This window comes from Rhamphochromis sp. 'chilingali', assembly GCF_963969265.1.
Source record: "Rhamphochromis sp. 'chilingali' genome assembly, chromosome: 13".
NCBI classification, from domain to species: Eukaryota; Metazoa; Chordata; class Actinopteri; order Cichliformes; family Cichlidae; genus Rhamphochromis; species Rhamphochromis sp. 'chilingali'.
The window spans coordinates 24,029,614-24,043,741 of record NC_137940.1 but is presented as its reverse complement, the minus strand read 5'-3'; the positions used below and the strand labels follow the sequence as shown (position 1 = coordinate 24,043,741).

Below are 14,128 nucleotides of genomic sequence, written 5' to 3'. Positions count from 1 at the left end.
TTAAAGATGTGTAATTTATAGGGGATTAAAAACATATTCTGGCGATTGTTAACTGGGTATTAATACAAGTCAGAATGGCTCTTGGATAAGTGGAAGGTGAGATGTTCCAGCAGTTAAATCAAAAATGGAGACCAGCTATAGAAAAACTGAGCTCTAGCAGTTTTTCATTTAATAAAAGTTCACAAACAGAAAGTGATAGATAGATAGATAGATAGATAGATAGATAGATAGATAGATAGATAGATAGATAGATAGATAGATAGATGGATATGCTCAGCAGAGTATGTAGTATGTCCAGAGAAGAAACGTAGATTTTCATGTATTTATTGTCCTAATGACACATGGTGTAACTATTGCAAAAAAAGTGGGCGAGGTAACGTGGAGTGGCCCTTTTTTCCTTGCTGTGACACATGAGGGGATCAATAGGCAATGGTGGAGAGAGGAGAGGGGGAGGGGGGTGTGGGGGGGGCGTGATCGTCTCAGCCGCACTGTGAAGGGGGCCGTCCCTGTTGGTGGAGATCTGCCCGAGGAAGGCCCACCTAGTGATCATTTGAAGATATCTCCCATTTAGACGGTAGTTTGACTCGACTGTATCAGAAGGGGACAAGTCGAAGGCTATTTGTAAATAGGTAAGAACACGTTTTTCTACTGCTTAATCCAGTATTATTATTATTCCTGAACATATAGAGGTCACCTCCGTTTGAGAGCCATGTATGTGAGCGTCGTCACTGGAATGTTTGCACCGTGCTTGAAATACTATTAAATGCATTAAAAAAAAATACTAGTAATGATCGTGATATTTTTTTTTCTGTGTACTGTTTGTTTGTACGTGGAAGATAATGCACGTACAAAAGACACAAAAGACAGGGGCGGAATGTGAACGTGGGAATCGGTCGACGTGAACTGGTGCATATTTTAATCATTGTTGCATCCTTGACCTGCAGCATCCAGGATGGGACTCGGAGGGACGTGTGTAATGCCAGAATGAAGAATACCAGCTGTTAGTCTGCTTCATCGCGATGTGCCCCCCGCGTGTAATCGGGCAGCCTCGTATCGCTTCCACACCACACAATTCGTCGCTAAAACCGTTATTCGTGCAGAAATCCTATCTTACACCGCGTTTCCCTTCCCCCAGCAACGCCATGTAGCTCTTGGAAATAGATGCCACCTTCTATCGTAATACGCCGTGCAGTCCTTTAAAAAAGGGGGCCCGGCGCAGTCATCCTGTCATCTTTCTGCTACTAAGAGTAGCGTTACAGACGAGCAATAATTAATGAGTTGCCTGCTGGGTTAACCATTTCATTGAAATATTTTTACCTCTGAATATTTCATGCATCGAGGAGGGTGTGAGGGGGAGAAAAATGGGGTTGAATGCATGAGTGAACAGAAGGTTTTTACTACAGCCTGATGGCTGGAGTGTGGCTGTCACGATCCACCACAGGAGGCGGTGCTGCCTTCTCTTCTCATAATGTATGCTCTAATATTAGACTGGAATATATAAAGGTTCATAAAAAATGGATGGGAATAAAATAATTACCCTCCCGTATTAATAATGAGGCTTTAAATGTGTATAAATAAGACAAAGGCTGCACATTGACTGACATCAGCTAATGGTGCTTCTCTCCACAGTAGCTTGGCCAAGATGGATGTGTTTATGAAGGGTTTGTCTAAAGCGAAAGAGGGGATGGCTGTGGCTGCAGAGAAGACCAAGGAAGGAGTTGCAGTTGCTGCTGAAAAGACAAAGGAAGGAGTCATGTTTGTAGGTAAGATGATCACAAATGTATGCTTGCAGATTATTTGCATGCAAATTGTACACACGCCTGTTATCGTCCCGCTACATGCAGGAGCAGCTGTAGAAAAGCTCAAGGAATATTTTATGACTTAGATCATGCAGTATACATCCTGAATCAAATGCTTCAATTATACAGTAGCTCTTCTTACTAACTGTGTAAATCTCTTATACAGGAAACAAACAAGCAGGAGGCTGAACGCATTGTTCGCCTATATATGTTTGTCTTTGTTTGTTCTCAGTTCACAGTTAAGGGACAATATTACAGCTATCCATAGCTCATTGTGTGCAGAAAGTGCATCCAAGTGCCTTCCTTTGATAAATCCAGTGTCGTTCACTTGAGTGGCGGCAGTATAATGAACCAGCCAGCCTCTGAGCTGATCAATATTTTTGTTCTAATGTTGCAAGCCGATTTGGTGTAAAATACCACAGCGTATCAAAAATGAGTAATCCAGCCCTGACTCTCAATTTCAGCAGAATAATAGTAGTGAACTCTGTTTCAAAGTATTTCGTTGTGACGTAGAAGTGTGTGATACAAGGAATTTGGGTGTCCTTGTGGCCTGTCTAGGTTATGGGAAGGAGATGGAAATAGGAGTGGGGGTGGGGCAGCTGATGGTGGGAGCAGCTCCTGCAACATGCCTGTGGATTGGATAGCAGCAGATTGTAAAACAGTGTCAGCAGTCTCCTCCTAGGGACAAACAGACTCTAGGAGGAGCAGGCCTGCTTTTTGTGCTTTTCAGTGCTGGCTAACTTGTCATTGACAGCCTGCAACTAACGAGCAAATCTGTCTGCTGATTTAAAGTGTAGTTGTCAGATATGCAGCTTGCATCATTAACCCAATCTATATCACTTGGTTTCAATCATTAATTAAATAGATGTAGCAATGGAGGGTGATAATACGGTATTTCTCAACATTTAAAACATTTAAATCATTTTCTGTTATGCTGTAAAGGTAGTGCTAATAAATTACTCAAGTAATCAGTGTAATTCATTATGTACTGGTGTCAGTTAAGATTTAATATCCCAGCATTTTTGTTGATAATCTGATGATTTAATGTCTCAAAAAAATTAATCAAAAGTCACATTTTCAGCAGTTGTTCTTATTTTACTCATTTGAGTTGTACAGTTTCCATGATCTTTTATTCTAAAATTTACATTGGTGTCTTCAGATTGGCTGCTTTCTTTTAATCAACATACCAAAAACCAGAACGTGTTCTCTGTGTGAATACATAAGATGAGAAGAGCAGCAAATCCTCACGACTGGTAGAGGATGCCACAAGTGACTCGCGCTGTTAATCAAAAGAGTTGCTGATGAGTTTCCATTGATCGACAAAGTGATTTATCAGGTGCACTTCAGCAGTCTTTATTTGCAACTTTCCCCATCTTGTTTGTGATGACAAATAGTTACTTACGTATTAGTCGGGAGATCAGTGTGACTCAGGAGACGCGGAGCAGGCCTGCTTGGAATTTATTTTGTCAGCTGCTGAGTTGTTGTGAGAGGAACCAAATTTCCAGTGACAGGCCTCCTGCTTGTTTTACAGTCACCAGCTTGTATAATTGATTCCGCAACAATATGATGGGTTACAACATCGAGCACACATCCAGCACAGGTTATCAAATGTGTTCGCATTTCAGTGGAATCTCATTATCTTACACATTTAGCATAGTGTCCCTGTCACTGATCAGCACCACCAAACGTATCAGACTGTAGTCAAAACATGTGCAGAACCAATTTCATCATGTCCTTGTTAACGCAATGGCAGGAAAGGCTCACTTCTGTGGTGTCTCTGTGGTTCTACATGCCGCTGTTGAATATGGTGGTGCCCTAGAAAGCTGTATGTGATATGCTTGACAGTCCCTCATGGAGGAGGGGTAAGAGTGATCTAATAGGACTGTGGCCCACCTTTTGACAGCTGCTACTGCTGCTGCAGCTGCAAACCACCCAACCACCTGAACTGAGCAGTCAGGCTGAGAAAGGCAAGCAGAGGTGGGAAAGAGAAACCCCTATAGTATAGGATGCTATTCATAAAGCATCTGTTTCCTATTTTTTTATGACAAATTAGTATTTTTTTACAGCATCACATTAAAAACTGTTTTTATTTTGCAGACCCTTGCAGTCACACAGCATCAGTCCGACCATATGGAAATTTAGTTTACACAGTTATCGCTTTTGCTAACATTTGCAGTTCAAAAAAATAGCGTTTATCTGTAATCGGTTTCAACTATATCATTTCATTAGTGCTAATTTGTTCCATCCTTCTTTTCTTTTTTTTACTTAAACACTACAAGAAATCATTATCAACCCTTTTTTCCTGATGATGGAAAATGTTGCAGATGTTTTGTTGAATCCGTAGTCTAAAAATATCCAAAGTCAGTTTGTGAAGAATAATAATTCTAATATCATTTGGCAATCACACCTGCAGCTATCTTCCATTTGTGCTCCATTGCGCAATAGCTGCAATTTACCAAAGCCAAACTTAAATGGAGGCATCACTCAGATGTACTGTATGCTTTGCTTTGAGGCTCGCCTTTTGAAGAGTGGCTTCTGTACTTCATTATTTCTGCTCTTTTTTGTTGGTTTTTAAAGGCCCTCGGGGACCAATAAGTCCACTGACTGTTGCACAATAAAGAGGATGACAGGGCTTGAGTGATCAGAACTGGATGGGGCCTGCAGTAGATTGCCCCAATAGCATGATGGAGTACAGCGTGTAGATGGATGACAACTGCCAAAGAATATGGATCAGAGGACTGAACAGTGGCTTGGTTGTGGTTTAATAAGTCCTTACAATAAACCAAGAAGCCCGACTACTGTAGCCACCACTGTTCTCCAGGACCTGAGGCAAACAGTGAAAGATAAACAAAAATGATATTACAGTATTTATGAAAAGTAATTGGTTGGCGGTGATGGTCCAAATGTAATCATGTTAATTCAATTTCAGTTTATCACAAGAGGTTTTCTGGACTCTGGAACTTACTGCAGCTTTTTGTCATGTCGACATATAGCACTGGAGGAACAGTATATTAGGAACTGTGCTATCAGGTGGATAATGCTACACTCACAGTAGGAAAACAGTGGCTGGAGACTGCAGTGTGACCAAATTAGTGCAAGCATGTGCAGTGAACCTGTGATCTCATTGCCTTTGCAACAGTTGCGTCGACGACCAGCTGCAGTCAGTTGCTGTCTTCAAAGGGATCTTGGTGCATCAAGATGCAATAAAAAGGGAACAGGAGGGAGTCAGTGTGCTGCTAGTTTGCAAATGTGGTCAAGTTAGCAACTGTTTGCAATTTATTTGTTATAATTAATTAAATCAAATAAACAATCAAAAATCACACCTCTGTTGCCATGTACAAACACAGAGACTCAGAATCTTCCACAAATAGTGATGTAATTGCTGTAGAACCATGATTTAATTGCAAAATGATACGAATGATTGCTTCTGTATAGGAATATATACAGAGTACGGTCAGCTGGGTTGAGTGCCCTACTGAAAAGAGATGTGTTGCAGATGAGTTGCGCTCATCGGTGCTGATTGTAGCATGTTGCTTATCTAACTGCTTTTATTAAATAGATAAAAAATGATTTGCAAACAATTGCGAATCTGTCTGAGAGTGATTGCAGCCAATCTGAGTCACACCACAACTGTTTGGAGGGAGGTTGTTTACCACCAGCTGATCTGTGCAATCGCTATGTTATCAAAAGTTAAGGGTTTTCACACAACCACAGTTTAACAGTTGGTCACCAGTTTTTTTTATTTTGCCAAATGCAAAAAGAAAAAAAAATCAATGCAATCACTGGGCAAACACTGAGCTTACCTAGTTGCAGAGACGTTGCCCTCTTCGTTTTTGTTTTTGTTTTGTTGTTGTTGTTGTTTTGTTTTTTTTTAACTTTTCAGTAGTAAAGAAAAGTACATCGCTTAAAAATGACAAATTTTAACAAATAATAAGGGCAGTCAGATTCAGACTTGACAATCATTTTGATGATTTCATTTAAAGCCATTTGTTGCATTGCTTTTGTCATTAGCATCAGAGAAGTGTAAAGTTATAGCACCTACACACGCATGCGCACACACACATTCACACGAAGAAAACTAATCTCCAAACTTCAAATAGTTAATTATTTGTAAAAGAATCTGTGCCTTTTCTGACTACAGCTTGCTTTTTCTCAATTCAGGTAGCAAGGCCAAAGACAGCGTGGGCACAGGTGAGTTTCCCATCTGCTCGTTACCTCTTTAAATTTCTGTTAACTGGAGTTCGAAGCCTGGTTTCATTACAGTAGTAAAATACTACTGATAACTGGAAAACGGCTAATTTGTCATGTGTAAGTGGTTGTTATGTCCAGTAGTGACATAAGAAGCAACGGAGGACCACAGTCATGCATCTTTTTAATCTATCTGCATTTGTCTCTCTCTCTCTCTCTCTCTCTCTCTCTCTCTCTCTCTCTCTCTCTCTCTCTCTCTCTCTCTCTCTCTCTCTCTCTCTCTCTCTCTCTCTCTCTCTCTCTCACTATGTGTGTGTGTTTGTGTGTGTGTCTCCAGTGGCTGAAAAGACCACCGGAGCTGTCGGGAACATCGTCGCTGCTACCGGCTTGGTGAAGAAGGACGAGTTCCCAGCTGACATGAACGTATGTGCTGCACGTCCTTACAGTGTAACACATTGCTTTGTTGCCTGCAGTGAGGCAGAATAGCAGCACTGCATAGTGTTTAAACACACAGGAAATAAATTACCTGTGAACTTGAATTAGGAGTACAGCATTGTTGCCTTATGTGGGATCAGTATTGCATTACAACAAGTGGTGGAAAAAAAAATTTAAACTATTATATGAATGTCATAAGTCTTTAAATTGATTTTTTTTTTCATTAAAAAAACAAAACTTCAGCTTGCATAATTCCTGCAAAATAAAGCATAAAAAAAAAGAAAATAACATTTTCATTTAGAAGGCATCCATTATAAGATTAATAGGATACACTTAAAACATTTATTTATGATATACCTTACTTTTTATGTTATTCTTTATCAAGCTTTATTGTTGCAATACAGCAGTTCATTTCTACAATATTGGTGGACTTAAGAGACTTGGACTTAAAAAGGAAAATAAAAGCAGAAGACATCATTCTAGTGTCCAAAAGTAGGGAAGCCTCAATTTTCCTATGATGCATTCTCTTATCCATGTGTGTCTGCCAACTTAACTTTGCTTTGAAAAACTGGCTTTTTATGGAAATTTGATCTTTGAGCACAAGCTGAGATTTGATATCTTTAGAAGGAATTCTGTACAGTTTTTACAGGTTGTTTGGCATTCAATGAGTAAATCAAACTGAACGTGCATTACTAGTAGGGTGCACTCTTAAAGATATTCATATTATGACAAACTACCCAGTGTGCGCTAACAATGCAGCAACTTACTCTTATAAGTGACCGGCTTTATTTAGGTCTGCACATGTGCCGGAAAACAAGTGGAAAACAAAAATCTGTTCCAAACGTATGCCTCAATTAGAGCTGGCAACTTGCGCCAAGTTGCACTCATAAAAGCCTGGATAGGATCGTGATGACAGCAGAGCCAGATTTAGACAGCAGGGTCAAATCTGATGAATCTGCATGTCACTTCAAAACAGAATTACTAGTGTGCATTTGGACTGTTTCATTCTGCCGCTGTCAGCAAAAGCATGCACTGTACTAAATGTATATTTCCTGTCTGCACGAGTTTGCTCGTGTCTTTGGTTTAGAGGAATAGTTTTCCATCTGCTGAGGATGAATACTACACTGGCAATTGCTTTTATACAGTTATTATAAAAGAAAAAAACTGGAGATGACTGAAATAGACTTGGGCTTTGTTGCTATATACTCATTTCATTGAAGAGGACTTCTCCAGTCTGCTCTGCACACAGCGCTGCATTCAATGATTATTAAGGATGCAGATCACTGTTCAGGTGTCTTATGACAGAAACAATCTCTCTGTGGGACTATCACCTCTCTTAAAGCAAACACTGCTTTTCCATTAATGCCCTACCCCCACTAACATCACCGAATGCTCTTGCCCATTGACCTCAGTGTCACCCCTTCTATCCCCTGCTTTTATCATTTTTTTAGGCACTCTGATATTATTATGCAAGGAAAGGCACAAAATCAAGCTGACTTGACACAGCAGCGGTGAAACCTGCTTATAGCAAAGTTTGGACATTTGAGTGGCACGTGCTGTGTTAGGATGCTTCTTTTCTATTGTTTTCCTTCCCTTTTAATGACCTGGAGATGCGCTGTCAGTATGTTGACATTTTGTCTATCTCTGTCAGACTGTCAGTGACACAGTGAGGTCCTCATCCGGTCCTAAGCCTTCATCACTCAGAGCTGGACCCTCTCCACTGACTCGCTAATCTAGTAAATCTGACAGCCTGCTCTAATAGGCTTCTCGAAGGCGTTATCTGAGTGATAAAGCTCCTCATTTCAGCACCCTCACAACAGACTGCTAAACTGTTGACACTGTGATCAAATGCACACAGCTACTTTTTGAGTTCAGTTTTGGCTCTGTTGGCCTCTAATCACAAAATTTCCCTTGCACAACCCATTCAGGTGTCACATTTTATAACATTTTACAAAAGCCTTGCCTTGTCTTATCCTTGACTGAATTAAAATTCGTGACCAATCAGAAATACAGATGCAAACAGTCTATTTCATGTTCACTTTTTCTCAGGCAATGATCCATCTGATTAGGGCTGTTCTAGCGATAGTTTTCCCATTGTGCAACCTCGACCATGCTAATCGTGTTGGTGGGCATACAGCAATAACAAGCCTGAGACAGCACACAGGATTACAGGCTGTTCTTTCCTGACCTAATTGACTTGATTAGTGCTGGGTTTAAAAATAAATGTGTGGTGCTGACCCACTAGCTTTGTTTCAGTGGAGCTTTATCTGTTTAAGAAAGCTCTCAGAAGCACTCATCACATGTCGTATGTCCACACAAACCATAGTGTTACACCTGTGTTATACAGATTTCTTTTCTTATTGCTGGTAAAGCAAAACAGCAATGATCTGATCTTACAAACAAGTATCACTCAGGTGTGTGTTCCCCACAGCTGAAAATAGTCCCCATCAAATTTGATATTTTTCTCCTGTTTTGTTCCTGTTTGAGTGAGTTTACTACTACCCACCATTGAGAAGGGCTGTTTTAGAAAGTGATTCTTTTTTGAAATTCACTTTTAAGTGGAAGAAAGAGACAGTTTTGTTTGTGCAAGCTGCTGCGGGGTGGTTCCGTAAGAAGGAAGTACTGACAGATTAATGGACTTTTCTATCTGCACACTGTGCCAGCCTTTTCCTCACACTCCAGTCCCACAGCTCAGTGTCTGCAATAGACTTGCAACAAGACCAAGACTTTAAATCCATACTAACAGCTCTGTATGGCCAAAAAGCTACAGTCAGAATCATGCCACAAACTCATATATAGCATATACTCTTTATAATGTGCTCATTTCAAGCAGTTGATCACCATTTTCGTTTAGGGTTCTTAAATGTTATGCTCACACTGTCAAACAAATCTCACTCAAAAATAGAGCAAGTCCCTACTTCACGGAAAACGCTGGCTAAATATGTTAACAGGACAAATGTTTTGTTTGTAGCTTCTGGCTGTTTGTTGGAGTCATTATATTATATTATATTATATTATATTATATTATATTATATTATGAAGGTTCTGACTTTCCAGAAAGAGTTTTTTACCTTCAATACACTGTCACACCACTGTCACAGGGTTGTTTCATGAAGCACAGCATATGACTCAGATTGATGTTTTTTATGGGATTCTGTCAATCTGTAGGGGACAAAATATCTAAAGAAAACTCTATTGCAGTCCATTAAAAAGTTTCAAAGTAGTGAGTCAGGCAGAGCAATTGTGTCACCCATAGAGCTCTTCAGTTAGCTGAAATCCCACAAGGTTGTCTAATTGTTCAGAAGTGATTTCTAGACTCCTCAGAGAATTGAGAAATTGGACAAACCAAGAAATGTAGTTTTCTCAACCTTGTCTTTTGCAGAACAGACAACCAAAATTGAGAAAAAATGGTACTGTACGGCTATACTTGCAGTACGTTTTATGATTTAATTATTACCAGTTTAACTGTGCCTTGAAAGAGCATTAAAAAATGTCATTTTTGAGAATTCCCTGATGGTAAAAAAAATAGGTTGACAGTGTATTAATGACGACGTATCTGTATGATTGCTTCTGTTTCTGTAAATCTTTCCTTCTCTGTATCTCTTTATGTTTGTCTCATTTTCTAGCCTGAGGAGTATGGGCAGGAGGCCATGGAGGGCCAAGGAGAGGCAATGCTGGAGCCAGAAGGGGAGACATATGATGAGTCCCAGCAGGTAATCAGCCTACAATACGCAAAGTGTACACATGGCTCTGCTCTGTCATCAAAGTATCACAAGAATCAGCTTTTGAATTGGACTATAATTACATTACAGATCATTTTTGTGTAAAACCCTTTAAAAAAAACTGTGGAGTAGTGGACATCAGGCAGAGATGAGTCCATTCACTTACCGTAGATTGAGGTTCATCAGTATTCACGAGCTCTGCATGGATACACATTTTAGCTGTATTGGATTTCAATGGCACTCCACTTTTGCCCTCCACTTGTGTCCCACACAAACACTACAGCTCACGCTGAGGTAATTTTTTCCTTTCTGTGGAAATGATAACGGAGGACTTAACAAGCCAATTGCCACGCAGCTAGTACAGTGAATATAGCACCACCTACTTTCACTGAGCATTGGGTGTGTGTCCGTGTGCACGAAGGAGGTATGTGAATCTGACACAGATGGTTATTTTTGGAATTTGGCTGTCAGGGGCGAGACAAACTGTGCAGAACTGATGGCTTTGAGTACAGATTTTAAATAGCGATGGTAGCATATAAAAATATCATACAGTGTACATAATGTCAAAGGGCTGATCGTGCTAGTATGAGAGCACTGATCCTGTGTTATTGCCACTGAATATATACGTTTTCTGAAGCGGGTGAAATAAGATTTATTTTGAGATTTTATGTGATTTCCAATAATAATATATTCTGTGTGTTTACTTTAATAATCCTTTGCATCAGTGGAGTCTTGCACTAGTTGGGAAAAGGAGTAAACCCGAGGCGTTCCCTGAGATCCAAATTCAAAGTGAATTTCTCCACGGATGTGTATCATCCTTGTCCTCCTCCTCCGTGTCTCTTTCCCCTCCCCCATCTTTTGCTACACCAGCGGTGTGCAAGCTCGGTCTGAATGGGTGTGGTGATGACGCTCTCTGCCTTCATGCATTGTGGGTAATGTCAGGGTCTCCCTGCATTGCTGTAAATATGGAGTCTGAGTGCTGCAGAGTGAACGAAGCCATCACTGGGAGGATCTGAAAAGAAATCTGTGTCATCCAGTATCACTCAAGGCTTTGTGAATACATTAGATGACATAAGACTGTTGGAGGCTGTGTTATTTATTTATTTTTTTTTATGATCATGTGTGGTGGAGGCGTGTGCAGGCTTGCAAGGATATGGAGAGTGTGCTCACGATGCGCGTCCTCGATGTAAGTGCAGTGTTGTGCTGCCCTCTGCAGGCTTGAGAGAAGCACTGAAGGAACAGATGAGCTCAGCTTCAACAAAGTGACATCATTACCGTCTGCTGAGACTAATAAACTCTGTATCATATATTCTGCTAAATCACATTAAAGCTGAATATTATTTTAGATGTAGATTTACCTTTAGAGCTTCTGTGTGCTGCAAATTTTACTGGCCATCCTCATAAAAAAACTTGCTCTTCTTTTCCCCAGGAGAGCCAGGACTACGAGCCAGAAGCATAAGAGCATCAGTCGAAGCCACCGTCCAACCAGCAGCACAATAATATTTCTAATAATAAAAAGGACAAATGCTGAAACTATTACAATTATATTCCTGTTGCAAAAAAAAAAGAAAAAAACAATAAAAAAGACAAGCATTCCCACTGAAAAATGTTCTTCCTTCAAGACAAATCTTTTATTATTATATATTGTAAATGTCATGTTCTTAATGTAATGTGTTGGGTGTAGGTATTTATTGAGATGTAGGATTTGTCCTCACGGTCTCATTTCCTTGATTCCCTCCCAATGAAATGAGACCAGAACCAGGGCTTGTGACTTTGTACTTGTGTGTATCTGTATTTAGAAATGTGCAATAGATGTTCATCATCTTCCAATGAGACATTGGGAGTGGTAAAAAATAAATATGACCGGTTGCAAGCAGATATGAATACAATAATATCCTCCTAAGTGTCGACAATGCCTGTTTGTGGAATTCTATTTTTCTTTTTGCATTTCTTTGGAAGTTTAATTTGAACGTTTCTTGAAGTAAGAGTTTTTTACATTGTATCTTTATGATTGCTTGTGAAATCATTCCAGTAAACTATCTGTTAGAAACTGACAGAGTGTACACGTTTGTTTGTTTGTGTGGGTGTGTGTGTGTGTGTGTGTGTGTGTGTGTGTTTGTTTGTGTGTACTGAAGATTTTATCAAGTTAAAGTCAATATATTATGTCTTGGAATCATAATGGTTGTCATAACAATATGTGCTTTAAATTGCAGGACTTGTCAATATAAAGGGTTACATGTTAAGCCAGACATACAAATCCTCTGTAAATAAAAGGTTAAAAAATACACATTTGTTAGCGTTGTTTAATAATGTGCAAACTCATTTACTGCGCTGATCGCTCATCGCATTTTAAATCTTTTCTAAAGTTGACCTCAATAAGAATCTATTATGCGTCGCCCTCGCATGTTTATCTTTTTTGCTCACTCTTGTCTGGGGTTTGATTAAAGGATGTGTAAAATCTGCTGAGTAGGCTCTGGCCATTGGCACAATGGTGCCATATTTGGGATTCCAGTCTGATCGTGCCTCTTTGGGTGGGTTTTGTTTTGGTTAATCCAGCTGGAACGTGCAGGCTCGGTGGTGCCGGGCTCAAGCCGAGGGTATTAAACAGCTGCTCCTGCCGCTCTCAGGTCAGAAGGGTGTGTGGAAGCTGCAGGGACAAAGACAGGAGCCATGGCATCATTCAAGAAGTCCTTTGAGGGCCTGAAAAGCACGAGCCACTCAGCCGCTAAAGGAGTCACAGACACTGCAGGTACAGACCGGTGGCTACAAGGTGATACGATCGACATCAGACCTGGAATCAAAAGAGTTGTACTGCAATTAATACAGCATTTTATTTTTCTTTCTAAGAGATTTTGCAGTAAAATGAAGTTTAAAAGCTGTCAGTCACTTTAAAAACCTGTGATGCGTTTCCAGTGCAGGCAGCTGAGGAAGCCGTGCAGCAGGTGGCAGACTCCTCCAAAGAAACAGTCAACAAAGGTAAGGCGCACATTCCTTCTTTCTAGCATCATATACTGTAATTAGTTGGTGTTTACTGAGGCATGGATGGCAGACACAAGCTGTCAGTCATATTACTGCCAAATTAGATGTTTAATTGCTAATAAAAGCAGAGCAGTTAAAAGGAAACATGAATTGTAAAAATGAATGCAGTCAAAATAGAAATATTGGAATTATTATAACAGTATGAATAAAATGCAAATTTTATATTGTTTAAAATTAGTTTTAGAAATAATTCCTCGGGTTATTAGAAAAATTTGAAATGTGGAGAAATATCATATTTGACAATCATACAAATGAATGCACTGTGAAAATATTAGTTGAATATTTTTTATTCAACTCTATCCAGTTGAATATTAGCTGAATATTAGAGGATTTGTTGCTTAGCTTACTTCTCTTCTGTTCTGCTCTGACTTATCAAAGCTGCTGAAGAAACCAGCAGGCAGACTCAAGCAGCCATAGGAAAAGCTGCGGGCAAGGCCACGGACACCATCAAGGAGTTTGGGCAGAAAATGGAATCTAAATGATCCCTAAAGAATGGACACTTGTAGCTGAAAGTTAAGCCAACTTGTCTGATCACCCCCTTCAGGCAGGGGAAACTGTTGGGATGGAATTATGCAAACCATATAAACTATTTTTAAAAAGATATAAACTATAGTTATCGATATATATATATATATATATATATATATATATATATATATATATAGATAGATAGATAGATAGATACATATATATATATATATATAGATAGATACATATATAGAGAGAAAGAGACATATGGCTTTACGTAGCTAACATTCCAGAAGAAATGTTTATAAACTGTCTTTTCTAATTTTCCATTTGTGCTTTTTTTCTTCTTTTTCTTTTTTGCTTTCTGCCTGTTTTTGCGAAATAAATGAATTCCAACACCTCTTACGGGTTCGTAAAATGTGATATCCTGCCACACTCAGGAGACTTAACACTGTTAGTTGCTCTGCAGGCACGGTA

The 14,128-nt window shown here is 39.6% G+C and overlaps 2 protein-coding genes across 3 annotated transcripts; both read left to right on the top strand.

Moving 5' to 3' along the window:
- The first annotated feature begins 492 nt into the window (after positions 1 to 492).
- sncb (synuclein, beta) lies at positions 493 to 12,429 on the top strand. Of its 2 annotated transcripts, none has more exons than XM_080901066.1 (6): positions 493 to 629; positions 1,630 to 1,763; positions 5,961 to 5,990; positions 6,325 to 6,410; positions 10,049 to 10,135; positions 11,574 to 12,429. In XM_080901066.1, exons 2-6 carry the CDS (start codon positions 1,643 to 1,645, stop codon positions 11,601 to 11,603), a joined length of 354 nt encoding a protein of 117 aa, XP_080757192.1. In that variant the 5' UTR covers positions 493 to 629; positions 1,630 to 1,642; the 3' UTR covers positions 11,604 to 12,429. The 2 variants fall into 2 exon arrangements, with proteins under 2 accessions (XP_080757192.1, XP_080757193.1); XM_080901067.1 differs by having other exon boundaries at positions 496 to 629; positions 1,633 to 1,763.
- Positions 12,430 to 12,802: 373 nt separating this feature from the next.
- On the top strand, positions 12,803 to 13,749 carry adirf (adipogenesis regulatory factor). Its single transcript, XM_080901068.1, has 3 exons — positions 12,803 to 12,893; positions 13,058 to 13,120; positions 13,562 to 13,749. Exons 1-3 carry the CDS (start codon positions 12,815 to 12,817, stop codon positions 13,663 to 13,665), a joined length of 246 nt encoding a protein of 81 aa, XP_080757194.1. The 5' UTR covers positions 12,803 to 12,814; the 3' UTR covers positions 13,666 to 13,749.
- The last annotated feature ends 379 nt before the right edge of the window (positions 13,750 to 14,128 follow it).